Source organism: Oryzias latipes, chromosome 4 (genome assembly GCF_053564925.1).
Source record: "Oryzias latipes strain Hd-rR chromosome 4, Olatipes_Hd-rR_3.1".
In the NCBI taxonomy this organism is placed as follows: Eukaryota; Metazoa; Chordata; class Actinopteri; order Beloniformes; family Adrianichthyidae; genus Oryzias; species Oryzias latipes.
Window position 1 is genome coordinate 9,298,905 of NC_136240.1, and position 26,197 is coordinate 9,325,101.

The 26,197-nt window shown below is 48.7% G+C and overlaps 2 protein-coding genes across 2 annotated transcripts in view; both read left to right on the plus strand.

Annotated features, from left to right (window-relative positions):
* Nucleotides 1-18,889, plus strand: part of notch2 (notch receptor 2) — a 45,055-nt gene extending 26,166 nt beyond the window's left edge. Inside the window, exons 5-35 of the mRNA XM_023954090.2 lie at nt 21-154; nt 374-496; nt 1,050-1,283; nt 1,429-1,584; nt 1,655-1,840; nt 2,060-2,173; nt 2,257-2,370; nt 2,460-2,693; nt 4,271-4,381; nt 4,454-4,646; nt 4,783-4,928; nt 5,816-5,929; nt 6,016-6,135; nt 6,207-6,359; nt 7,436-7,664; nt 8,247-8,448; nt 8,523-8,676; nt 8,813-8,997; nt 9,083-9,215; nt 9,409-9,660; nt 9,771-9,883; nt 12,120-12,646; nt 12,718-13,059; nt 13,130-13,275; nt 13,338-13,542; nt 14,551-14,638; nt 14,715-14,868; nt 14,951-15,267; nt 15,345-15,492; nt 15,610-15,707; nt 16,215-18,889. Coding sequence (XP_023809858.1) covers nt 21-154; nt 374-496; nt 1,050-1,283; nt 1,429-1,584; nt 1,655-1,840; nt 2,060-2,173; nt 2,257-2,370; nt 2,460-2,693; nt 4,271-4,381; nt 4,454-4,646; nt 4,783-4,928; nt 5,816-5,929; nt 6,016-6,135; nt 6,207-6,359; nt 7,436-7,664; nt 8,247-8,448; nt 8,523-8,676; nt 8,813-8,997; nt 9,083-9,215; nt 9,409-9,660; nt 9,771-9,883; nt 12,120-12,646; nt 12,718-13,059; nt 13,130-13,275; nt 13,338-13,542; nt 14,551-14,638; nt 14,715-14,868; nt 14,951-15,267; nt 15,345-15,492; nt 15,610-15,707; nt 16,215-17,624 — 6,835 coding nt within the window. The 3' untranslated portion in view covers nt 17,625-18,889. The remainder of the gene's footprint in view (nt 1-20; nt 155-373; nt 497-1,049; nt 1,284-1,428; nt 1,585-1,654; nt 1,841-2,059; nt 2,174-2,256; nt 2,371-2,459; nt 2,694-4,270; nt 4,382-4,453; nt 4,647-4,782; nt 4,929-5,815; nt 5,930-6,015; nt 6,136-6,206; nt 6,360-7,435; nt 7,665-8,246; nt 8,449-8,522; nt 8,677-8,812; nt 8,998-9,082; nt 9,216-9,408; nt 9,661-9,770; nt 9,884-12,119; nt 12,647-12,717; nt 13,060-13,129; nt 13,276-13,337; nt 13,543-14,550; nt 14,639-14,714; nt 14,869-14,950; nt 15,268-15,344; nt 15,493-15,609; nt 15,708-16,214) is intronic.
* Nucleotides 18,890-19,929: 1,040 nt separating this feature from the next.
* Nucleotides 19,930-25,550, plus strand: slc35a3a (solute carrier family 35 member A3a). The gene is made up of 8 exons (XM_004067684.5): nt 19,930-20,226; nt 20,291-20,500; nt 22,074-22,228; nt 22,321-22,443; nt 23,772-23,946; nt 24,276-24,394; nt 24,488-24,621; nt 24,695-25,550. Exons 1-8 carry the CDS (start codon nt 20,196-20,198, stop codon nt 24,783-24,785), a joined length of 1,038 nt encoding a protein of 345 aa, XP_004067732.1. The 5' UTR covers nt 19,930-20,195; the 3' UTR covers nt 24,786-25,550.
* Nucleotides 25,551-26,197: the final 647 nt, after the last annotated feature.

The window sequence follows — 26,197 nt, forward strand, 5'->3', positions numbered from 1 at the left end:
GAGCTTTGCCTTTACCACAGGTGCGTCTGCAAAGCCGGGTTCACGGGCCGACTCTGCGAAAGCTCCTACGTCCCGTGCTCGCCGTCCCCGTGTGTGAACGGAGGCACCTGCCACCAGACCTCCGAAACCAGCTACTCATGTCACTGCCTCCCAGGTGAGATGCTGAAGGTTACCTGGCTGCCTGAGCGCTGACCTACAGTTGTGCTTACAGACCAAAGCTCTGCATGCTTACATCAGGTTGATTAAGATGCCTTAAGTTACTGCGGTGTAACAGCCACGCCGCTGCTGTTCGGACAGCACCACAACGCAGCATCACACTTTAAGCAATACTTTCCAAAATTAATGACACAAATCTGGCTTTGCCTGTTGGCAGGTTTTAACGGAACCAACTGTGAGAACAACATTGACGACTGCCCTGAACATCAGTGCGGCAATGGAGGAACCTGCATGGATGGAGTTAACACCTACAACTGTCAGTGTCCCCCAGAATGGACTGGTAAGTCTTTTTTTATGTGCAGTTCTATAAAAAGGTGTTCTTTTCGGAGCAAGAACACCTAATAAAACACACAATTCTATATATTTAAGTCTCAATTTTCATTTGCAAACTTTTCAGAGTTTACGCACACTGTCAGCTTCTGCAGACGATGTTTTGTTTAGCTGCAGATTGTTGCTCCTCTTCCTAACATAGGAGGGTTTTAAAAATCCATTAACCTTACTACAGCTTTTTCAAAAAAACTAATAGCTTAGAAAGCTTATGCAAAGGCTTTGTTGAAGTCATCGCCATGGTGACCCATCTTCCAGTGGAGTCACAAAACGGGCGTCCGAAGTTTTCGGATGCAAACCAGAGAAGTTTTCAGATTAATGAAGCCAAACTACAGTAAAAACCAAACATGGACTGTTGCTGCCTCTTGAGGAAGACGAGCAAACATTGTTCATACTATGAATATTTCAAAGAGGACATCCTGACTAGAATAAAGAAGCAGAAACGTCAAGAAGATCCTTTATGTTTGTATCTTCATCAGCTGGTAACTTTCCTGCCTCCTCCACAGGTCAGCACTGCACAGAGGATGTAGACGAGTGCCGGCTGCAGCCGAACACCTGCCAGAACGGGGGCACCTGCCACAATGGCTTTGGGAGCTACAATTGCGTGTGCGTGAACGGCTGGAGTGGAGTGGACTGTTCGGAGAACCTCAACGACTGCGCTGAGGCGTCCTGTAGCGAGGGCTCCACCTGCATTGACCGCGTCGCCTCTTTCATCTGTCTATGTCCCCGTGGGAAGACAGGTGAGTCCAGACTCCTTCACCACACCCAGATGCTGTTTGAAGCCGACAAGGAAGTTTGTCCACGGAAAGTGGGAGGAGTTTCTTCATCCTGCAAGACGCTGTTCTGGTGGCTCTCATGATGCGATTTGCGTTGTTCTGTCTTCAGGGTTGCTCTGCCACTTAAAAGATGCCTGCATGAGTAACCCATGCAGAGACGGCTCGCAGTGTGACACCAACCCCATCACCGGCAACTTCAACTGCAACTGCCCGCCTGGATACATTGGCAGCACCTGCAACATCGACCGCGACGAGTGCAGCATCGGTGAGTCGTAACCCACAGAAGAGTCACCCTTCGCTCCGTTCTCCTTTCAATCGTCCCTCCTCATCTTCAGGTTCCAACCCGTGTGAGCATGGCGGCCAGTGCGTGAACACGGACGGCTCCTTCACCTGCAACTGCGCCAAGGGTTACACCGGGCCTCGCTGTGAACAAGATGTCAACGAGTGCGCCTCGAACCCCTGTCAGAACGACGGCACCTGTCTGGATCGCATCGGGGACTACACCTGCATCTGCATGCCAGGTAAATTCACTGACGGGAAAAGGGATTTACACTTTAGAGAGCAGGCAGAGGAACCTGTATGTGTACCGTCATGGCCGTAAACAACCTCTGGGTTGTTCATTGCGTCATAAGTAGTTGTTGGTGGTGGTGGGGGTGGGGGGTATGCTGGTTTTGAATCTTTTCTGGTGGAGGTAAATCCACAGCAGACTGGGGTCACACCTAGGTCTCATGTGGTTGCAGGATTCATGGGAAGTCACTGTGAGATCGAGGTGGATGAGTGCCTCAGCTCCCCCTGTTTGAACCAGGGCAAATGCCTGGACCAGGTCAGCCGCTTCGTCTGCGAGTGTCCAGCAGGTCAGCGGCGTCGTCTTTACAAATTCACCACCAGATTTGACCGCTGGGGCTCATCTATGTGTTGCTCTGTCCGATGTTCTCAGGCTTTAGTGGGGAGGTGTGCCAAATAGACATAGACGAGTGTTCCAGCACGCCATGTTTGAACGGAGCCAAGTGTATCGACAGACCCAATGGATACGATTGCGAATGCGCTGAAGGTAAACACAGTTTTAACCAAACATGCTGGAAGTTTTCTGCAACCCTCACCTGTTTCACCATCCTTTCATTTTTCTATACTTCATTCCAGGGTTCACTGGTCTGCTCTGTGAGAAGAACATAAATGACTGCATCCCCCCACCATGCCACTATGGCGTGTGTCGAGACGGGATCGCCACCTTCTCCTGTGAGTGCAATCCTGGATACACTGGATCCATTTGTAACATTCAGGTCCAGGAGTGCCACAGCAACCCCTGTCAGAACCAAGGACGCTGCGTTGACCTAGTCAATGCCTACCAGTGCAATTGTCTGCCCGGAACCTCAGGTGAGCCCCCCCCGTCTCATAAATGTGGCATGTTTAGACATATTTGGTTTGGTTTGGTCCACACCAGAGTCTCCTTTTAGTAGTCTGTCTGTGAGTAAAAATCTCTGTTTCTTTGCTAGTAAACTCTAGTGCGGATCAGTGAGAATGCTCCAGAGAAACGTGCGACTAAATTAAAGGACGTTTGACTCCAAATAAAACGAACGTGGTATGGTGGGGTTAGACCATGCCCTCTTCCTAATGAGATTCTGCACAAAAAACAGCTCCCAAATAAGGATGGTACTAAAACTCAGTCCCAAGTTGGTACCGTATAGGTTACTGCTGATACTACCGGCAACGAATAAAAAAGCTAATATCGGTACTGAATTTTGATGCTTCGTTTTAAATATGTCAGTCACCTTTATTGTATTCATTTCATATTGTACAAACACATAAGAATGGGTGAAGCTGTGAGGGTGGGCAGAGCTTCTGACAAAATCCTTAAGGTGGAGTGAGCGAAAGTTCGTCTCTACTTTTACAACAAAAGGCTCAAATTCAGCGAGCTGATGGATATAAGTGACATGTGCAATGCTCTGAAAAAGGCCGTCATCGTGGCGATGAGCGGTGAAATACGTGTCTACGTCAGCAGCGCGTGTGAAAACAGAAATGCAGCGCTGCAGTGCAGACTGTCGGCTCCCCAGACTGCTTCCTCTTAAATCTTTTTGGGAAAAATTGGCCTTTAAAAAAAATCTTTGATGCAATGATTCTAGCACCATTTAAGCCCCCAAATCCTCCCCAAAGTATCAGTCCGGCTCCGGCAGCAGATGAAATCCAAACGGGACCCACTCCTCCCCATCAGTGGAAACCCCGTGAGGTTTCCACTGATGGGGAGGAGTGGGTCCTGTTTGGATTTCGTTTGAGGTTTCCAGGTGGTTTGATCCGATCAGTGTGAAAGGAATCCAACCCAACGAAGGTTTACATTTCAATCAAGTTTGAGTGTGAAATTGCCCTCCAAAGGTCAGATCAGAGCATAGATTTGAGGGAGTTCTCTAAGTATTTGTGTTTCCTCCGTTCTGTTGTAAAGTTCATAAGTGTGTGTGCGCGTGTGTGTGCAGGCATGTGTGTGTCACAAGCCAGGAACATGTGGTATTAAGCTCACTTCAGTGTTCTTAGTACCGCCCTGGGGCCTGGTACTGAAATCTGCTTTGCGCTCCCTGTACCTAAGCTGGTGTCGGGTCACCCTGTCCGGTTTACTAGTCAGATACCCCCCTCCCCCATCTACCCCCTCCTTTGCCCCCCACCCCCCGCCACCCCCCCATTGTCTTCTTGTTTCTGGTATTTTCAATCATCTTGGTAGCAGTCCTCTGCCTCAGTGAAGGCTTCTTCTTATTTCTTGTCTTGTCTTCTGGAAGTTGCCTTTGCTTGTAGTGACACGCCCCCTGGTGGCGAACAAACAGACTTCCATGGATTTTTGCGGGGACATCACTAGTTTACTTATCAAGCTTTTGTCTTCCTGTAGAAAGCAGAGTCTTACTTCTGCGTTTCTGCAGCTGTAAGGCTCAGAGCTAAAAGGATCAAACTGTTTCTTCATCACACTTCAGGTGTGAACTGCGAGATCAACGAAGACGACTGCGCCAACAACCCCTGTGAGCACGGGGAGTGCCAGGATGGCATCAGTGAATACAAATGCGTGTGCTCACCTGGATACACAGGTACGCTTCGGCAGACTTTCTCTGCGTCGGGGATTCCTTCAGCGTTCTGAAAGCAGCTCTGTTCCGGAACAGGACCCAAATGTGACGTGCAGATCAATGAGTGTGACTCAAACCCGTGTATGAGCGGAGGGACCTGCATGGACCAGGTGAACGGGTTCCACTGTGTTTGTCCCCCCAACACCCACGGCCCGCTGTGCCTGTCCGGGACAAACCACTGCGCCCGCCAGCCCTGCGTGCATGGAGAATGCATCGAGCAGCAACTGGGGTGAGCGAACGTTTTTGATCTCATCAATCTCAGTTTTAGTTTGAAACATTTCAATCATGTTAATGAAGACTAATGCCAGCCTTCATCGTCCAGTTGCTACCTGCACGTCATCGACGCATGATTCCCTCCTTTCCAGGTATCGCTGTGAGTGTGAAGCGGGGTGGGTGGGTGCTCACTGTGAGCAAGAGAAGGACGAGTGTCAACCGAATCCGTGCCAGAACGCTGGGAACTGCGTGGACAGACACAATGGCTACACCTGTCAGTGCCAGCCAGGTTTCACAGGTAAGAACCACCTGGTTAGGCTTCTTTTAAACCACACCTCCACTTTCACAGTTAAGTATGTTTACAATATTATAGTATTATACAATATTATAATATTATATTATTATATATATATATTATATTATATTTATAAAAGACTTGCTGCCTTTTATATTTGTAATTGTAAGTTTAAAAACCTAAAGTCAAATTTAAAGTCAGCATTTTTGAAAACGTGTTTAATAATTATAATAATACATTTTATTTAGAAAGAAATGCGCTTTACATTTTGAAAACAAATCTTAAAGCTGTTTTGCTCCTAAAGAAGGAAAATCAAGCTGTGGATTTAATGTAGTATTTTCTAATTAAGGTAACTTAATCTAAAATCAATTGGATTGATCTGTTTTTTATTAACCCAGGAATTTGCCTTTGTTATTGCCCCCCTCTCTCTGCAAAATCATACTTCAGTGTGTTTACAACCTGTCCTGCTAGTTCTGACCTAAACAAGCCCTGAGAAATTAGCCAATCAGAGAAGAGAATGTCAGTGTGGCGGGGCATCAGGTTTGAACTAAGGGGAGAAAGAAGGCGTGTCCGACATTAACGCTACGGACACACCAGGCAGGTGTCGCACGTTCAGGGATGCCATAAATGACAGACCTGGTGTCATAGAATTACACACAAACCGCCATGATCAATTTTCAAACTGTTGGCACTTCTGTCACTTAAACGCCATCCCAATCTCACTAACTAACCAAATCGGACTCCCTGATTGGTCAAAGTTAGCCTGAATCGTGCGTTGATGAACATTTACATAGTCTTTTCATTGGAAGAGGCCGCTTGAACGCGCGTTGCTGTGGGCGGCGTGAACGCAGCAGTTTACCGGCTCTTAAACGTGTGGTGGATGTCTTCAGGTAACAACTGTGAGAAGAACAGGGATGAATGTGCTTCTGCTCCCTGCCTGCATCACGGCGTCTGCATCGATGGCGTCAACAGCTACACCTGCCGGTGCAGCCCCCCTTACACCGGTGAGTGGCTTAACCCTCCGACCTTCGCAACGAACGTAGAGCACCTTTTGATGGAAATGTTTACCACACTGTTATGGTCTCTTTAGGTAAACACTGTGAAGTGGAGCAGGTTCCCTGTGCCTCTCATCCGTGCGAGAGCGGCGGAGTCTGCCTTCCGTCTGCAGATTACTCCTCTTTTACCTGTCGGTGTCCGGCTGGTTGGCAAGGTACCAACGAGGGAAGTGGATGACTAATAGGCTGAAAGTATGCAGCGCTGATTTTGGTCTTTTCTACAAAGGTGCTCGCTGCAGCGAGGATGTGGACGAGTGCCTCAGCAGCCCCTGCAGAAATGACGGCCTGTGTGAGAACAGGAGGGGAACCTACGTCTGCAAATGTCAGCGCGGATACAGCGGACACAACTGTCAAACGGATGTCGACGACTGCTCTCCCAGTGAGACGTTTCATGGTTTCTGACGCACTCATCACGCCTTCGTGAATAGGACTGTGGATCGTTGCTTAGGCGCCGATTTGATTCATAAATCATTACGAATATATTTGTCTGGATGTATTTAAACATCATCATTTATACACTTATTTAAAAAAGGCAGATCAGAATCAAAAAACAGATAAAAACACAAAGATTTAGAAAGAAATAATGATATTTATCACTTTAAAAGATGTCACTGTCTTGAGTTTTTCAGTTTTATAAACTGCCTATTTTTTTAAGCTTTACTGGAAATATAAAAAAACTCCCACATTGAACATTTTCCAGCTGTGTTCTTGTACGGCTTCTCCACCATGATAGCAGACATGACATCACATCGTTGATCACATGATTTTCAAAACATTATTAATTGTATATCTATTTTATTCAAATTATCTAAGATAATTAAAATAGGTTAGTAAACTAACCTTTATTCTAAATGTTTTAATCCATGAAAATGGTTTTACTTTGAAAAGGAAAACCTTCACCGACATTTTATTCTGAAGATTTATTAACTTCCTGTGACAGTAACGCAACCAGTTTGTTTAGTATAAATACTTAAAATCCAAAATTATTAGATTATAATAAATGAGAAACTGAACAGTTTAATGTCTGAGAAAAGTGTAGAAAGTGTTTTACAGCCTTAAAGCAACTAAAATCCTGCTTCAGGAAGTTAATCATTGTGGTTAATTTTTAGAGTGTAACAATAAACAGAAACTTATTCCTTTTAACATTATTCTTCGTTGCTTCAGCAGACATTACACACGGCTTACTCTTTAGGGATGAACATCGCACCAAAAGTTGAGATTTTCCGAGTTTAATACCAGTTCCTGAACGCTACTCCAGAAAAATTATTTTTAACTAAATTTGATGATTTCATTATTTTTATCAAATCGCTAATTCTTTTTTATTTCAAAGTTATCAACCAAAATTCACAAAACAAGCATCAAAATATGATGTTTAACTTGTAAAGGTTGGGATTTGCGCATTCAAACTGTAAAGTTTTGACTCAGCGCCGCCCCGCCCCCCTCTCCCCCCCACAGACCCCTGCTTGAACGGAGGCTCGTGTGTGGACAAGGTTGCGGGTTTTTCCTGCAGATGTCGTCCGGGATTTGAAGGGAAGCGCTGTGAGACGGACGTGAACGAATGCGCCAGCGGCCCCTGCAAGAACGGGGCCACCTGCCACGAATACGTGAACAGCTTTGTGTGCACGTGCCCGGAAGGCTTTAAGGGGATTCACTGTGAGCACAACATCCCAGAATGCACTGAGAGGTGAGTCCCACCATCTGACTCACCAGCTCTGGAGCTGGTTCTTACCATTAACTATATGTGAGAACTGGACTGAGTGACCCCGCCCCCCTGGCGTTTCAAACAGGTGATAGCTGCAAAATCCCATAGACTTCTGTTGAGAAATGAACAGCTGTTACACAGTCATCCTGTTGGTCAGAATAAACATCTGATACCTTTTTTAACATCTTATTTCTGTAGTTCAAGTTATTCAAGTTGTAAACTGAGCAATCAGATGCGTAAGAAGTAAAGTAGGTGGTCTCGCTTTGATTGTTTGAAACATTTGATTGACAGATTTCGTGTAGCCCGCTTTTAAGGAGTATGGGTGTGAACTAAGGACATTGACTTAGACCAACTTGGACCAATGAGTTTACTGACTATGTCTGGCTCCATCATGGCTTGATTTGGTTTGGTGGGGGAAGAAACCATTTTCTACGGATGATGTCTCGTGTGCTCACTCCAGTTTTCTGATACAGTCAATGGTTGTTACTGAATAAAAGGACAATCTGCCTTAGTGCCTTTGAGCTGCATGACGTTAAAGTCTTTTCTCTCATTTCTTCTCCTCAGCTCGTGCCTCAACAATGGAACGTGCATCGATGGCATCAACACCTTTTCCTGCCGCTGTCGCCCGGGGTTTCACGGGCGCTTTTGTGAGTACGAGCATAACGAATGTGACTCCCAGCCTTGTAAAAACGGAGGCAGCTGCACCGATGGGCTCGGCACCTACCGCTGCACCTGTCCGGTGGGATACAGCGGCTCCAACTGCCAGGTGAGGCTGCAGGCCGGGCGTGGACCGTGCTCCTGGTCCTGACAGCGTCTGGATCTAACCCTTTCTGTGTGCAGAACTATGTGAACTTCTGCAAGGAGGTGCACTGTCACAACGGCGGCACCTGCTCTCAGACAGCGACCGCCTGGACGTGTCGCTGTCAGATGGGCTGGACTGGACTTTACTGTGACGTTCCAAACATGTCCTGTCAGGACTTTGCTGCCAGAAAAGGCAAGTTGTAGTTTTTACCAAAAAACCTAAAGCATCAGGAAATCATCTCTGAAATGTTGACTTTAGGTCAGGAACAGCCTGGGCTTGAAAGGTGTGGATCCACAGGTCTTATTTTGAAGGAGTGTCTCCTTGACAGGTGTGGAGGTGGAGAATGTGTGTAAGAACGCGGGGCGGTGCCTGAACGTGGGTCATTCCCACCAATGCCAGTGTCAGCCGGGGTACACGGGCAGCTACTGCGAGGACATGGTGGACGAGTGTCTGTCCAACCCCTGCCGGAATGGGGCCACATGCAAGGATTACCAGGGGGCTTACGAGTGCATGGTGAGGCCATTTCTGAGGGAGGGGTGGGATTGGGCTTCACATTTGCACCGAGCCGACACCAGAAGCCTCTGTCTTGTTGCTGCAGTGCAAACCCGGTTTCCAGGGGGTGAACTGCGAGTACGACGTGGATGAGTGCCACTCCAAGCCGTGTCTGAATGGAGGAAGATGCATCAACCTCATCAACCGCTTCACCTGTTCCTGCCCACCTGGAACGCATGGTAAGCAGAGGAGCGCCTTCCACGTCTGCCCGCCATGAGACGGAGACTCAAGAATGCCATTGAAGAGGCTCAGAGATTATCTTGTGGATTTTCAAAATAAAACATTTGTTTGACTGTCTCTCAAATGAAATCTCTGTAAGTCGTCCCGCTGGCAGAAGCTTTTTCTGATGCTTGTCCACCTGCTGCTCCACAGGTGTGCAGTGTGAGGTCAACGAGGATGACTGCGCCCCCCGGCCCGGCTCGTCGGAGCCGCGCTGCCTGAACGGGGGTCAGTGTGTAGACGGCGTGGGCCGTTACACCTGCTCCTGCCCCCCGGGCTTCGTTGGAGAACACTGTGAGGGGGATGTCAACGAATGCCTGTCTGCTCCCTGCCACGCCCCCGGTACCCTCGACTGTGTGGAGCTGGTCAATGACTACAGGTGCCTCTGTCGCCTTGGTTACACAGGTACGGTCTTTAACCAATGAGAATCGAGGTCTTTCCCCTGGTTGTGTTGACTTTGTGCGTTTTTCCTAATGTTCTTCCACCTTTCTCCTCTGGTTGCGGCGTCCCTCCAGGTCGTCATTGTGAGGCTATGGTGAACCTGTGTGTGTCCAAACCGTGTCGTAATGGGGGGGTCTGCTCCATGAACAGCAGCTCAGTGCAAGGATACACCTGTTCATGTCGGCCCGTAAGTTTTAAGATCCCAGTTCATTTTTGGTAGAAATCTCATCTTTTGTTTGTTCCTCATGATGTGAACCGGTTTCTAACTGAAAAAAGTCCCCAGATCCGTGTGTGTGTGTGTGTGTGTGTGTGTGTGTGGGGGGGGGGGGTCATTTACCTGCAAGTACTGGGTGAGGTTAAAGCATTCTTTAAGAACTCATTCATCCTTTTTTTTATTCCTAAAAAGAATTAAATGCCATTCACATTGTAGATGAATTGCCCCACCCACCCTGGGGAGCGGTGGGGGGGCTTTACCTGAGCTCAGTCAGTTTTGTTGGATTAAAACGTAGCGAATCATCGTTTTGTGAAATGGGACATCGAAGTCCTCAGACGCAGATAGAAGTGGACTCATGTCAACTCTGCTGGTTTTTGTTTCTTCTGCATTATAAAAACCTTTTTCATCCACTTTTTAAGTTAGAACTTGACTTCCAGGCTGAGCAGGCCTCAAATTAAGAAGAAGAAAAGGGATGGATGAAAAAAAATAACATCAGGTGAAGATCTCAGTGTTTTCACATCATTTGCTGTAAAGTTTTGGACCTAAAGAAATCCCGCTTCTGAAAGGCTGCGTTTCCCCGGTGAAGAGGTTATGGGATGTGAACACAGAATCGGGTTGGTTCTGGTCAAATTCTGCTTCCTCATGTCAGTTAGGTATGTCCCAATCAGGTTTTCTTTGGCCCAGATAGGATTTTAGAGACCAAATCTTGATCCGATACTTTTGTAAAACATAAAACATTTATTGCTATGATTTTTTTTTTCAGTTACCTTATTTAATCATTTACTTAAACAGAGCACTTCAGTGAGGTAGCTTGAACAATCCAAAAAATAGTGCAGCTATCCATTAATCCCTTTGGGGTTGATGGAGCCTACCCCAGCTACTGCTAGGCGAGGGCGGGGCACACCCTGGACAGCTCGCCAGTCTGTTGCAGCGCCACACAAACACTAACAACTTCACACCTAAGGACAATTTAGACTGCAGAGGTCTCATACCCCGTTCCTGGTGGGCTGCCGCTCTGCTTGTTCAGCAGCTAACCCTGCTTCAGTAGATGCTGATTAGCTGGACTGAATCAGCCCAGTTTCTGATTGACTGAACACACCTGATCCAGGTGAGCAGCAATGACTGAAACTGCAAAACAAGCAGGGCGGCAGCCCACAATGAACAGGGTTGGAGACCCCCGACTTACAGAAACCAATTCACCCATGAAGCATGTTTTTGGAGAACATGCTAACTGCACACAGAAAGAACCCAGCTGGGATTTGAACCTTCTCGCTGTGAAACGAGAGTGCCAACCACTGCACCACCATGCAGCCCTGTGCAACAAACAAACTGGGGACAACTATAAAACAACAAAAAACGGTTAACTGAACGGGAAAAATTGGTGACATTTAGTCGTGTGAGAAAGTTTGGATCTTCAGAACTATTGAACAGTTTCAATCAGATGTGATTCCCATCTCCATTAAAGGTGAAAGATGTTGACTTTCTTTATAAATTGTTGTTGTTGCATAAATATGATGGTGAATATTCAGGACTCGCTCATATCAATTGAACCATTTAATAGTTTTGCTTGTTTTTGAGGCTTTGTTTTTTTAAAATCTTTTTTCTGAGCTTTTCCCTTAGCAGCCATCTCCACCTTTAATTTTCATTAAAAGAAGAAAGAAACCATTTTTTTTTCTGTTGAAATACTTTTGTAGGTCTTTGTTTGCATCAAGACAAACCAATAGAGACACTTGCTGTCAGTTTTAAATATTTATTTCAATAGTTATTAATCCCAGAAGTCTTGTGAACTTTACCGAACTCCTCCTCAAACTGCTGCCGTATTCCACTGAGATTTACGGCTATAAAATGTCAGGATCCGTTTATGATAAGCACACTTCTAGTGGAGTATTTATCTGTAGTAAGAAGATTGAAATATAGCACAAGCAAAGCTCTGATCATAAAAATGAGAATAAAATAAATATCTGATCAGGAAACAACGTCTGATTTCGGTTGAGTATGAAACTACATGATGGGATCGGGACATTCCTAATGTCAGTTCTTGCTGTTCAAACTGTTTTTTCTTTGCTAACCTCTCGCTCCTCACGTTTCTGCACGCTTCAGAGGGCCCCCCCCAGCTCAGGTAGTAACAGGCTGCAGGACCAACCACCCCAGAACCTGCTGGACCTCTGCTCTCTGCACATCTAAACCCAACATCTGCTCTGTTTTCCAGGGTTTCACCGGATTAAGCTGTGCTGAAATTCAGGACTTCAGCTGCGCGGGGCTGCACTGTCGGAACGGGGGGCGCTGCCTCCTGTCCAGCGGCCAGCCGCTCTGCCATTGCCCGCCGGGCTTCAGCGGGCCTCACTGCGAGAACGAACAGAGGTGCTCCGTCGTCTGCCAGAACGGAGGCACCTGCGTGAAAGACCCGGCCAACCCCTTCCAGCACAGCTGCCGCTGCCCGCCCTTCTTCTCTGGCCACTACTGCGAGAAGAGCGCGGCGGTGGCACGCACCCCCTCTTGCCCCCAGTGCGAGCATTTGTCGGGAGACAAAGTGTGCGACAGTCAGTGCAACAACCATGAGTGTCAGTGGGACGGGGGGGACTGCTCGCTCACCTGCCCGCAGCCATGGGTCAACTGTACCGCCAGCGTCCAATGCTGGGACCTCTTCCAAAATGGGAAATGCGATCAAGAATGCAACAACGCTTTGTGCCTCTTTGACAGCTTTGAGTGCCAGGAGACGCCCCCCAGCATCTGCAAGTATGTGACCCTCCGCCGTCTGCGAGCGCCGCTGCGTGTCGGGGAGCAGATCTAACCCTCCTCTGTTGCAGGTATGACAAATACTGCAAAGACCACTATGGAGATGGCATCTGCGACAAGAGCTGCAACCACGAGGCCTGCGGCTGGGACGGCCTGGACTGTTCCAGCCACATCCCCGCAAATTTGGCCATGGGAACCTTGGTCATTGTGGTTCGGCTTCAGCCCGAGGAGCTTCTTGGAGATTTGAGGGGCTTCCTGCGGTCTCTTGGGGCCCTGGTGCACTCCAACCTTCAGGTGAAGCGGGATGACAACAATCAGCCGATGGTGTTCCCTTACTACGGCGTGGACGACAAGCACGGACAACGATCACAGGAGAGACGAGGGAAGCGAGAGCTGGAGAAGGAGGTCATTGGGTAAGTTCATACCGGGACACTTCTTACATTCGTTTGTTAAGCGCTGGTTTTAACTTCCGTTACCTTCCAGCTCAGTGGTTTACCTGGAGATTGATAACCGCGAATGTTCACGGACCTCCTCGCACTGTTTCTCCCACACCGAGAACGTGGCGTTCTTCATCGCAGCAACTCACATCAAGAAACCTGAGCTCCCGTACCCTCTGGTGTCCGTCGATAGTAAGTCTGCCTGACATTCAGATGACATGAGTGTGGCTGGTGCTGACCTCTGCATCCTGCAGGCATAGGCCCAGGCCCTCCCAAACCCTCAATGCTGATGTATCTGGTGGGGGCGGGCGTGGTGGTCATTCTGCTCATTCTGGTGCTGGGGGTGCTGGCCGTCAAACGGAAGCACAAACACGGCGCCCTGTGGCTTCCCGAAGGCTTTGTGGTCTCCAACAACGATAAGAGGAGGGAGCCTGTTGGACAAGACGACTTTGACATGAAGTGAGTCTATGAAGAAGCTGAACTTCTGGAGGTTTTCTTTGTGTTCAGCTGGAAACTGAGGAGCATTAACCCTTAGTATTAGAAGGATTTTTCTATTTTATGATCAGCTCCAATAATTTACCTTTAAAACAGTGTTTTATCCTTTAATTAGCACAACCTCATTATTCCTTTTTTTTCATTAACCTACACAAACATTCAACAATAGAACCTAAAACTCAACAAAAACCCCACATAATTCCAAGTAATAAATGATGCATTTCGACCTCAACCATTAACTGTATATTTCATACTGGACTGAGTGGCCCCGCCCCCCTGGCGTTCCAAACAAGAAGTACCCTCAAAATCCCATAGACTTCTACAGAGAAAGCTGTTCCTCAGTCATTTTGAGTCTGATACCTTTTTTTTTTATTCTTTTTTTTTATTCCTTTTTGCAACAAATTCAAGTTATAAACTGACCAATCAGATGCCTCAGTAAATGTAGGTGGAGCCCGCTGGCCCCCACGGTCAGCGTTCAAAATGTTTGATTGACAGATTTCACGTAACTCGCTTTCAAGGGTAGGGGTGTGGCCTTCCAACAAGCTCACTCCTGATTGGTGAGAGTGCTAGGAGTAGCAATGAACCATGTTTATACAGTATATTTATTATTTTATAAATAGAAATAGATATTTACTCCTATGTTACCTGTAATGGACACTCCTCCTCCAGCGTCCGGTGTTTCCTCTTCAACCCGGTAAGAAGGATCTACCTCATCATCCATTTCAAGATCCGACTTAGAATCATTGTCTTAATCCTGTCATTCATCAAAGGACATTTAAATAGGAAGGGCTTCATCTATTATGTGTTATAAGTCTGATCTTAAGACCAAAAATGTTTAGGCTAAAAACCTTTTTGAAACCTTAAGTTAAAGTCTGAACTAACCCACAGTAATGTGTTTGGTAGACGCATTCCGCTGCGTTTGTCGACTTCCAAGGGTTAAACAATAAAAACCTTCCTTCTTCGTCTTTTCAGGAACTTTAAGACGCAGGATGGAGGCTTGATGGACGGAGGCCAAAGTCAGAGATGGCATGAAGACGAAGCCCCGCCCAAGAAGAGCAGAGTAAATCCATCTCCATGGTTTCAATGAACATAGCCGACCGATGCTGTTTGTTAATCTGCGTTTGTCCTTGTTAAAGACGGAGGACAAACCTTTGCTGCCCATCACTATGGATGGAGGTGTGGATCAGAGGGAATGGACCCTGCAGCATCGCAAAGCGGCTGATATTAGCCACACCCCTCCACAGGACGACCTGGATGCTGGCTGTCTGGACGTTAATGTCAAAGGACCTGGTGAGAAAAAGCTCTCTTTATGTTTAAAAAGAAATTTTTTAACCCCCCTGGAGTCCTCAGAAATGCCTCTGCCCTCCCGCAGATGGGTTCACCCCCCTGATGGTAGCCTCCCTGCGTAACGGCGGGGGCCTGGACTGCGGCGTGCACGTAGAAGAAGAGGAAGAGAGTGGAGACGAACCCGGGCCCAGCATCATTTCGGACCTGATTGCTCAGGGGGCGTCTCTGATGGCCCAGACGGATCGGACGGGAGAAACCGCCTTGCACCTGGCTGCCCGCTACGCCAGAGCCGACGCCGCCAAGAGGCTGCTGGATGCTGGAGCCGACCCCAACGCTCACGACAACATGGGCAGGACCCCGCTGCATGCCGCGGTGGCCGCTGATGCTCAGGGAGTCTTCCAGGTAAGGCCCAGAGGAGGAGGAGGAGGAGGAGGTAGCCCCCTTCCCCTTCAGTCAGACTGAAGCTGTTCTCCCTGCAGATTCTCATCCGGAATCGAGCAACAGAACTGGACGCCCGGATGAACGACGGCACGACGCCTCTCATCCTGGCAGCCAGGTTAGCAGTGGAGGGCATGGTGGAGGAGCTCATCCACTGCCACGCCGACATCAACGCCGTGGACGACCACGGTGAGAGAAGCGTCACAGCGTGGACGGGCAGACCACGAGATTTGTGGCTGTGAACCGTCAGTGTTCTGGAGCGAGGTAAAGGTTGTTTGGTTAACATGGATGTCTTTGCGGGTGTAGGTAAGTCTGCTCTGCACTGGGCAGCTGCCGTCAACAACGTGGAGGCCACTCTGGTGCTGCTGAAGAACGGAGCCAACCGGGACATGCAGGACAACAAGGTGCTTCTGAACGCCATAGTTGTCTGTCTGCAGAACCCAGTTTCCTGTCCTGGTGTTCAGGTTTCTGTCAGATGCTGTGGAGTTTGGTCTGAGAATTATTTCCTGTCTCTTTCATAACGTGGAGGCTTGACCTCTAAATGCTGAAGCCAGCCGGGCGACAGGGAAAAACGCGCTCTTCAAGCTAGCGCGACGCTGCGACAGTTTACGCGATTAACGTAATTCCAAAGGATTCTGAAGCTGCTTTTGAGTCGTAACTCCAACAGATATCAACGCCAAGCCTCTTTTCTCAGCTTCAGAAGTACCTTAATGTCGGTAACTCAGAGAATGTCAACGCCAGAGCTAAAACTCGGGTGTTAAACATATTAAATTAAGTTTAACACAAAAGAAGCAATACAAGAAATAAATCATGACGTTCTGGATCTTCTCAGTGTCCCTAAAAACCTGATGGTCTCTGAGGGACAGATGGCGTTTCAGAGACTGACCTTCTGCCTCCTCTGTGTCCCTCAGGAGGAGACGCCGTTGTTCCTCGCAGCTCGAGAGGGCAGCTTTGAGGCGGCGCAGGTTCTTCTGGACCACTACTCCAATCGGGACATCACTGATCACATGGACCGCCTCCCCCGTGACACCGCCCAGGAGCGCATGCATCATGACATCGTCCGCCTGCTGGACCAGTACAATCTGGTCCACAGCCCACACGGCGGGCCCAACCACATGGCTGGCGGGGGAAACTCCTCTGTGATGTGTGGGGCCAACGGAGGGGGCTACATCGGCATACGTCCCGGACCTCAGGGCAAGAAGAGCCGGAGGGGCGGGGGAGGAGCCAAGGCGGGAGGCGTCGGAGGAGGGGCTAAAGAGCTGAAAGACATGAAGTCAAAAAGAAGAAAGAAACCAGCAGGTGGAGAGGCTTCCAGTTCAGGAACTGGAGGGGGAGCAGGAAATGGGGGAGGGGCGGGGGCCACAAACGGCCTGAAGTCTGCGGGAGGGCTTCCAGAGAGCTCCGTCACCATGTCGCCCGTGGACTCCTTGGAGTCCCCGCACTCCTACACGGGCGATGCCTCCACCACGGTCACCACCACCGCAAACTCGCCGACCCTTCTGAGCAGCCCCGCCTCCAGGCAGATGCTCCCCCCCGTCAGTCACATGCTGGGACAACAGCCCGGCTGGGGGGGCATGAACAAGCACGGCTACAACAGCCACATCTTCGGCCTGGTGTCGCACCAGATGGGAGGATCCCACCACGGCATGGGCCAACACCACAGCCAGCCCCCCATGATGACGCCCATGAACGTCACCATGAGCCGGGAGCAGCTGCCCCCCATAGTCACGTTCCAGATGATGGCCCCCGGAGCTGGCCAGCCCATGCTGAAGCAGCCCCAGGTGCAGGTCACTCAGTCCCACGGGCAGAGCCAGGTCCACGGTCAGCGGGGACCGGGCCCCATGCACTGCGGCCCCGGCCTCATGTACCAGATGTCTGATCAAATGGGCGTGGCTCATGGGCTGTCCCACCCCCTGCAGCACCACTCTGCCCACGGCCACGCCAGCCACGCTGGGATAGATGCTCAGTCTCGACCCCTGCCTTCCTACCCAACCATGCAGAGCCCCGTGGATAAATACCCCACTCCCCCCTCCCAGCACAGCTACACCACCGCGGGGTCAGAGGGCACAACCCCGGGACAGTCGGCCCACCCGCCGAGTGAGCACCCGTACCTCACTCCTTCCCCGGATTCTCCCGAAGCTTGGTCCTCCTCGTCTCCGCACTCCAACTCAGACTGGTCTGACGTCACCACCAGCCCCACCCCGCTGGGAAACTCCCATCATGCACGGCCCCCCTCCCAGCACACGCACATTCCAGAGCAGAGGCAGGCGCAGCCGGCCTCTCAGCAGCCGCAGATGGGGAACATGCAGGTGTTTGCGTAGACCCAAAGCCCGCCGGTCTTTAAGCACCTGGACATTTCTGATTCTTTGTTTACGATAATCAGCCCCGCCCCATGAAATCGTGTCCTTGCACTTAAACTGTGTAACGTTTCTACGTTTTTTTGACGGTTGTCGACTAAAATCCTGACTTTAGAACTTCTTTGGACAGAATTTCTCTCCCCGAAACAAGCAATTTTCCTGGATCAACCCGACTTCTGGAGACTTTCACGACCTAGTCTTTGGATTGTTCTAGGATAACTGTGGAACGTCACCACAAAGAGAGCGGCCTTGGATACGGGCGCTGAGGCGGGCCTTAAGATGTCAGACGATGCCATCATGGAAATTCTAGTTGTTCCAGTTTACTCTCTGTGTTTTTGTCGCCTCTACTGATGCCAACTTGCATTTTCCACCGTTGCTATGACGACCACGCTGCTCCCGTTTGTGATGGAGGATCCTGATGCTGTTTGTTTGATGATGTTTCTACACACAGAGTTTACGAAATGCAGGTTGTGCAGGAGGTGTGAAGCCAGGGGCGGCAACTCAAACACCCACACCTGAGCGACACCTGCCTCTGTGAAACCACTATTCCTGACTGGAGGCTGAAGGTTCACACAGTCACGCCAAAAACCCTGATATTGATGCTAGCAGATGGAACTGAGCTGTCGTGTCATTAAATGTACATAAACGTAAAGCACACTCTGCTTGTTGTAGCCGAGCTCAACCTGTGATGGGCTCCTGAGGCTGGAGGATGGAGTTGCTCGTTTTTAGCTGTCCGCCGCCGCTTTGACGTCATATTAACATCTCTGCTTATCTGCAATCATATCTGCACTTTTCATGCTGAACGCGCCCGAGGAGGGGCTCCTGTTGTTCTGTGTGTGGGTGGGCGGGGCCTCGGCTCGTTAAACACGGACAATCGTTTACCGTTTAAGTGTTGGAAGCTTTAAAAAGAGCAGAACATGTGAGAACGAGTGGGCTTCCAGATGTTTGCTCATTCTTCTGGAAAAATGTTGTCAAAGTTCTGATCCAGATCTCCCATCATGCACCAGCCAAACGTCACGTTCACGATGATGTGGGTCACCTGGGAGAACACCTCAGCCACGTCACCTGTGGGACTGAAGCCACACCCGCCTCCGTCATGTGTAAAATGTACTTCCTGTCTGCCAGATGTTCTTCTGTTAATCATTTTTTTATCAAGCTAGTCGCCATGTTTGTAGAAAGTAGAACTAAGAACCAGTAGACGTTTTAATAATAAAAAACAAATCTTTGTAGTTTCTCAGCTCCACTTTCCTTTCTCAGGAAGTCACAGGTGAACATTTCCTGGCGTCAAAATAAGATTTCGAACACCTGAATGAAGAATAAAGGGTTTATTTAGACGATGGGAGTTCAGGAGTGGTGGGGGGGGGGGTTCTTCTATCCATCATGTAAAGAAAGGCAACACCCATCAGAGGGGCACGTTCTGGCAGCCACGCCTCTGTCCGTCTGCCCCAGGGCAACTGTGGCTACATCAGTCGTTTACCATCACCCTGTATGAATGAACAATGGACACACATTACTATCATTATTATCAAGACTTCATTATGTGGACTGAAGCAGCCAAACTGCTTTATTTCATCTTTGTCCTCGTGTTCGACACGAAGCTTTGATTCCATCCCATAATTTTCATTCAGTTTGCTTTCAAAAGAAAACCTCTCCTCTACGTTTGCTTTTCTTTTTACACTGAAAAACTGCTGAGTGTGAAGAACAGTTCTAAATGGGTGGGGGGGGGGGGGGGGCATTAAATTATTCTGGGGGGGCAGTTTAGTAAACTGTTTTGAATGGGAAAAGGTGGAAATGAGTGCAACAGAAGCTCCGCACATTTCCTTGCTTTTGTCAAAGCGCTGATGAAGAATTATTTCCAAAAAAAAAAATCAAGAAAAAAATTAAAATAGACTTTGTTTTGGCCACAGAGAAAAGCTGCAAAGATGAGGGAAAATATGAGACTTTATACAGTAATTAATTAAAAGTAGCTTGGATTAAGCAAAAACCTTAGAGAAAAACATGAACTCCAAATCCCAGTACGTTCACAAAAATGTCAAAATAAAGATTAAAGAAGAAAAAGCAAACTTATGCTGTAAAAAGCTGAGGAACAAAAAAAACACAAATAAATAGAAAACATACCGCGTAATTTAATAAATATTAAATGACCAACAATGTTGAAAAAAAGATTAAAGTTGGCCTTTAAAGCCTGCAGGGCGAGGAACAACAACAAACCCCGAATCACTTCCGCTTTTTTCCCTGTGCGTCACCGGACCAGCAGAGGGCGCTCGTTTCCACAGACAACCGCTTCTGAAAGTTGAGGAAGAGCCTCGAACGCGGAAGTCCAACAGGATTTAACTTCTCCTCAGTGACTTTTTTTCCTCGTCGAACTTCTGTCCTGTTGGTTTCTTTTTTAACGCGTTCGTCAGTCTGGAGTTTTGTTGAACATTAACATGCGGACGGTTCGGGTCAATGGACGTCCGGACTCTTGAGCTGCTCTTTTGACAACTGGATCGACCACCTGAACCTGCCGCGGTACCAGAGAGACACAGTGCGTTCATGCAAAGACGAGGCGCCGTTAAGGTTAAAGGTGAGGACCGGATCTGCCGCCGTTTTCTCCGGTTCCGCGCTCACGGTGTTCTCTCGACTGCCAGCTTCTAAACGGGCGGCGGACATGGCTTCATCCCAGCTGAAGTACCTTTCCCTGGGGGTCCTGGTGTTCCAGACCACCTCCCTGGTCCTCACCATGCGGTACTCCCGAACTCTGCAGGGCGATGGCCCACGGTACCTGGCCTCCTCCGCCGTGGTGGTGGCGGAGCTCATGAAGATCGTCGCCTGCGTGCTGCTGGTCTTCAAGGAGCATAGTGAGTTCACTCTGACAGCAAAGGTTTGTACAGGGTTCCTCTGGTGAGCCTGGCAGAGAACCTTCAGGTTCCTCTGATGAACCTGGCAGAGAACCTTCAGGTTCCCCCGATGAACCTGGCAGAGAACCTTCAGGTTCCCCTGATGAACCTGGCAGAGAACCTTCAGGTTCCCCTGATGAACCTGGCAGAGAACCTTCAGGTTCCCCTGATGAACCTGGCAGAGAACCTTCAGGTTCCTCTGATGAACCTGGCAGAGAACCTTCAGGTTCCCCTGATGAGCCTGGCAGAGAACCTTCAGGTTCCTCTGATGAGCCTGGCAGAGAACCTTCAGGTTCCTCTGATGAACCTGGCAGAGAACCTTCTGGTTCCTCTGATGAGCCTGGCAGAGAACCTTCTGGTTCCTCTGATGAGCCTGGCAGAGAACCTTCAGGTTCCTCTGTGTCAAAGTGTCCACTTTTCGGAACGGTTTCCTGGATGTCTGTTCTCGGTTATTTTCTGACTGGATTTCTGTTCTTCAGAGGACTCAAAAGGCAAGTTATTATGCTTCTCACTTAAACAAGAAAATGTAAAGAAGCTGATGAGCCTCAAACATCTTCTAAATCAGTGTTTTTCAACCAGTGTGCCGCGGCACACTAGTGTGCCGTGGGAAATTGCCCTCATTAACTGATCTAAAAACATTTCCCATCTCCAGGATTTTTGCTCTCTGTTCATCCAAACAGGCCCTGATAAAACACTGAGGAGTTAGGAATATAAAAGATCGTAAAATACCTTTTCTTTGCGTTTATTTTATTTTATTAAAGACATTTTGATAAGAATGACGTACCGCGATTCAGCTGCACCTTCGGCTGTATTTTGGAAAAGTCCCGTGTTGGGGGGGTTAATCACATGTCATCAGTCTGACCAATCAGAAGTGCTTAAAGTCTTCACTTCCTTGTCCCGATTTAGCTCGTAAAGTCGCTCAGTTCTAACAGAAATACCAGCTAAAGCTCGTCTTTAGCGGTGTAGCTTTCCACAGAATCCGGTATCAGACCGTGGAACAAGTGAACAAAACAATGAAGCTCCGAAAAGCGATATTCGGCCGTTTTATGCACTACATTTCCCATGATGCATTGGGTTGTGAGAGTGACAGCGCAAAAGGAGATCTGTTGTTAAACGTCTTGAAACTAACGAACACACAAACTGTTTTTAAATCTTCTAACTTAACTTTTATTGCATCTTTTAGAAAAAAACAGCTGCAGTTTCCAGCTTTTTCTGTAACAATTATCTCAAAAATGTACGTGAGATTGTGCAGGGGCTGTAGATCAATACAGACCATGAGTTTCTCCTTTTTTTTTAATTTTTGGATGCTGGTGTGCCGCGGGATTTTTTTTAAGGTTAAAGTGTGCCGTGGCTCAGAAAAGGTTGAAAAACACTGTTCTAGAATATTGAGAACCTTGCAGTTGCTCTAAAGAACAATCCAGTGGTGTTTCCTGAAATGTGTGGGTTGGACTGTGGTGGTTCTATCTGTACTTGCATGCGGAACCAGCGTTGATGGATCGTTGACGTTATAATTCCGACCATTTTCTATCTTTAGGTTACAGCGTCAGAGCTCTGAATAGCATCCTGCGTCAGGAGATCCTCCAGAAACCCGTGGAAACGCTGAAGCTGGCCATCCCCTCGGGGATCTACACGCTGCAGAACAACCTGCTGTACGTCGCTCTGTCCAACCTGGATGCAGCGACCTACCAGGTATGGCAGCTGAGCAGCAGGGGGACACTGTGTGGGAAGGAGAAGTCCTCTGGTTCCTGGGTTGAATGTTTTCCCATCTTGGTTCCCTCCAGGTGACGTACCAGCTGAAGATCCTGACCACAGCTCTGTTCTCTGTCTCAATGTTGGGACGTAAGCTGGGCATCTACCAGTGGCTATCACTGCTGATCCTGATGGGCGGAGTGGCTCTTGTGCAGGTGCGTCTTAAATACCAAGCACACCTGTTCATCCTGTCTTCAGAACAAGTTTTTTCCTCTTTACCTGACAATGATTTGTGTCCCCCTGAGAGTTAGTGTGTCCCCCTCAAAGTGGGCGTGTCCCCCTCAGAGTGGGGGGTCTCCCTCATGGTTGGTTGCATCACCCTGGGGTGGGTGCATCCCCCCCAGAGTGGCCGTGTCCCCCTTAGAGTTCGTGTGTCCCCCTCAGAGTGGGTGTGTCCCCCTTAAAATTAGTGTTTCCCCACTCAGAGTGGGCGTGTCCCCCTTAGAGTTCGTGTGTCCCCCTCAGAGTGGGTGTGTCCCCCTTAGAGTTCGTGTGTCCCCCTCAGAGTGGGTGTGTCCCCCTTAAAATTAGTGTTTCCCCACTCAGAGTGGGCGTGTCCCCCTTAGAGTTCGTGTGTCCCCCTCAGAGTGGGTGTGTCCCCCTTAAAATTAGTGTTTCCCCCCTCAGAGAGGGCGTGTCCCCCTTAGAGTTCGTGTGTCCCCCCTCAGAGTGGGTGTGTCCCCCTTAGAGTTCGTGTGTCCCCCTCAGAGTGGGCGTGTCCCCCTTAAAATTAGTGTTTCCCCCCTCAGAGTGGGTGTGTCCCCCTTAAAATTAGTGTTTCCCCCCTCAGAGTGGGTGTGTCCCCTTTAGAGTTGGTGTGTCCCCCTCAGAGTGGGTGTGTCTCCCTTAAAATTAGTGTTTCCCCCCTCAGAGTGGGTGTGTCCCCCTTAGAGTTCGTGTGTCCCCCTCAGAGTGGGTGTGTCCCCCTTAAATTTCGTGTGTCCCCCTCAGAGTGGGTGTGTCCCTTTAAAAATTTGTTTTTCCCCCCTCAGAGTGGGGGTGTCCCCCTCAAAGTAAGTGTGTCCCACCCCAGAGCGGGGGTATCCCCCTTAGAGTTCGTGTGTCCCCCTCAGAGTGGGTGGGTCCCCCTTAGAGTTCGTGTGTCCCCCTCAGAGTGGGTGTATCCCCTTTAAAATTAGTTTTTCCCCCCTCAGAGTGGGTGTGTCCCCTTTAAAATGAGTTTTTCCCCCCTCAGAGTGGGTGTGTCCCCCTTAGAGGTAGTGTGTCCTCAGAGTGGGCGTGTCCATGTGTGCTGCACGTCACTTACATTTTCAGCTTTATTTCCACGATCTGAATGAACCTCCTTCTTGTTCTTCCCGCGGTTGTCAGATTGTCCTCTGGTGTTTTTAACGTTTAAAAATCGTCTTTTTACTTTTCCAGTTTGAAGAAACGTTTGGAAACTCCGGAAGTTTCTATTTTTTCTGAGTCTGCAGTAACCAGGTGACTGTAGTGAAAATCCCGGCATTTGTCTTTGCTCCCACAGTGGCCGTCGGATTCCGCCGTGTCCTCGGAGAAGGAGCCCGCCTCTGCTGGGTCGCAGTTTGTGGGCGTGGCAGCAGTGCTGGTGGCGTGCTGCTCCAGCGGCTTTGCCGGCGTCTACTTTGAGAAGATCCTGAAGGAAAGCAAACAGAGCGTCTGGATCCGTAACATCCAGCTGGGTCAGTAAGGAGACGCCGTTTTCAAACAGACCGATGAAGGTTCCCATCTGAGGCGGAGCTTCAGTCCTCCAGAAATCATGTCAAAGTCCAAAACCAAGCTGATAAGAAAAAATATTATTTTCTTTGTTTATTAAAAATGCATTTTAGAATAGACGACTAGTCAACAGTTTTAATGTAAAATAGAAGCTGTGGGCACTAAATGGGCACGACCTGCCCCCTCCCTCAGCTTAAACCAACGGTTCATGTATTACATCTTCAAAATATACCAGTTAAAAAAAAATATGTACTGATTTGTCTGTCTGCCCCCCTCCCCCTGCGTCTGTCTGCAGGGATGTTTGGTTTGGTGTTTGGGCTCTTTGGGATGCTGGCCTACGATGGGGAGAGGGTCCGAGAGGCGGGTATGTTCCAGGGCTACAGCACGGTCACCTGGACGGTGGTGGCTCTGCAGGTAACCCTCCACAGCAGGCGTGCATGTCCTCGCCTCACCCCGCTGGCTCAGACCTGCAGGTCACGCCCGCGTCCGTCTGTGTTTGTTTTCCAGGCGCTGGGGGGTTTGGTCATAGCAGCGGTCATAAAATATGCAGACAACATCCTGAAAGGCTTTGCTACGTCTCTGTCCATCATTCTGTCCACGCTGATCTCCTACTTCCTGCTGCAGGACTTTGAGCCCACCAGGTGAGACGTTGCTCCAGCGTGGGTCCGTGGTCTCGGCCTTTGTCTTCATGGTGGTGTCTCCTCCTCTCTGCAGCGTCTTCTTCCTTGGAGCCATCCTGGTCATCATGGCCACATTCCTGTACGGCTACGAAGGCAAGTCGTCTCCCAACCCCAGCAGGGCGTAGGCTGACCCCGACCAGCAGCAGGAGGCCGTGTGGAGAGGTCAAAACGAGAAGGAGGACCAAGAGACTAGTGAAAGAAAAGGGGGGAAAGGTCATCTGTGGTCTTTATGTGGAGGAGAGGTGAAGCTCCAGGTGGTGGTGGGTCTCAAAGCAAAGCTGTCCGCTATGAAGGGCTGAGAAAGAAATAGGCAATTATGTCTTTGAGAGTCTGAGCTCAGGCAGCCACGTCTACCCTCCCTCCGGGGGTACGCCCCCTATCTGCTGTGCATCTGAGTCAATCAGCACTGATAGTTGAAGTAGTTTGTCCCACAGACACAAATCGAAGAGACTTGTCTGCCTGGAAGGCACAACTCAGGGCAAAAAGCTTAAGACTGCAGGCAATTCCTGAACATCTGCTGATGACGCCTGGGGGTCTCCGACCTCCGACGTCTGCCGGAGTCTGATGAAGGTTCATCCGATGTGGGTAGAAGCTACTCTGACATTCTCACTTTTAACTTATTCATGTAGTTTGGGTTCAGTTTACACGTTGGTTCATGCCTCCTGATGGTCACTGGTCACACCTGAAGGTCTTTGGTCACACCTGTGACACCTGATGGTTTTTGGAGATGCTCTTTGGAAAAAGCGGGTATGATTATGAATTCTTGTTACTTTAATGATGGATGTGTGAATCTTCTGTGTAAAAGAAACGTTTGGGAACGTGGTGTTTTGATCTTCATCCAAACTTATTTTCAGACGGGAAACTTCTGCTCTAGTAAAAAATTAATTCAATCTTCTGGTGTCCGTATTATTAAATCCAACAGACGGCATTTAAAAGCAGGAAAATGAACGTCAATTAGGTGAAAAATGGAAATGATTCAAGCTTTGTAGCTACATTTACTTTTTTTACAGCAAGCCCTTGTGGGAATTTTTCTTAGATAAAATGGAATAAAACTTAAATGATCCAAGCAGGGATATTCATAATAATAACGATAAAGAAATCCTCATTAATCATCAACATAGGACTGAAATGATGAATTATTCTGATTGTTCTGACAAAGTTGAAGTTTAACGAACAAATGATGGTTTTAAAAGATATTAAAGAACATAAAAACCTGCTGGAACAAATGCTGTTCAGCGTGAAGGAGGAAGAGTGGCGGATCTTCATCCTGAAACCACTCAGGAATGCTGCTGTAAAACTACTTTTTTTAAACGTTACTTCAGAAAAGTAACTAGTTACCTGTATACGAACTCTAAGGTTAGAATTATTTTGATGGGTTTAAAAGCAGCAGCGGGAGAAAAACAAGAATATCAGAACCAATGAGTTATATCGCTAGAGGAGACACGCCCGCTTGGGAAGCCTGGCCAACGGTGGCGGAGCGCGACGCCATCTTGGTGAGGTCGACAGTGCCCACATGTCAGTAGCTTTTATATTTATA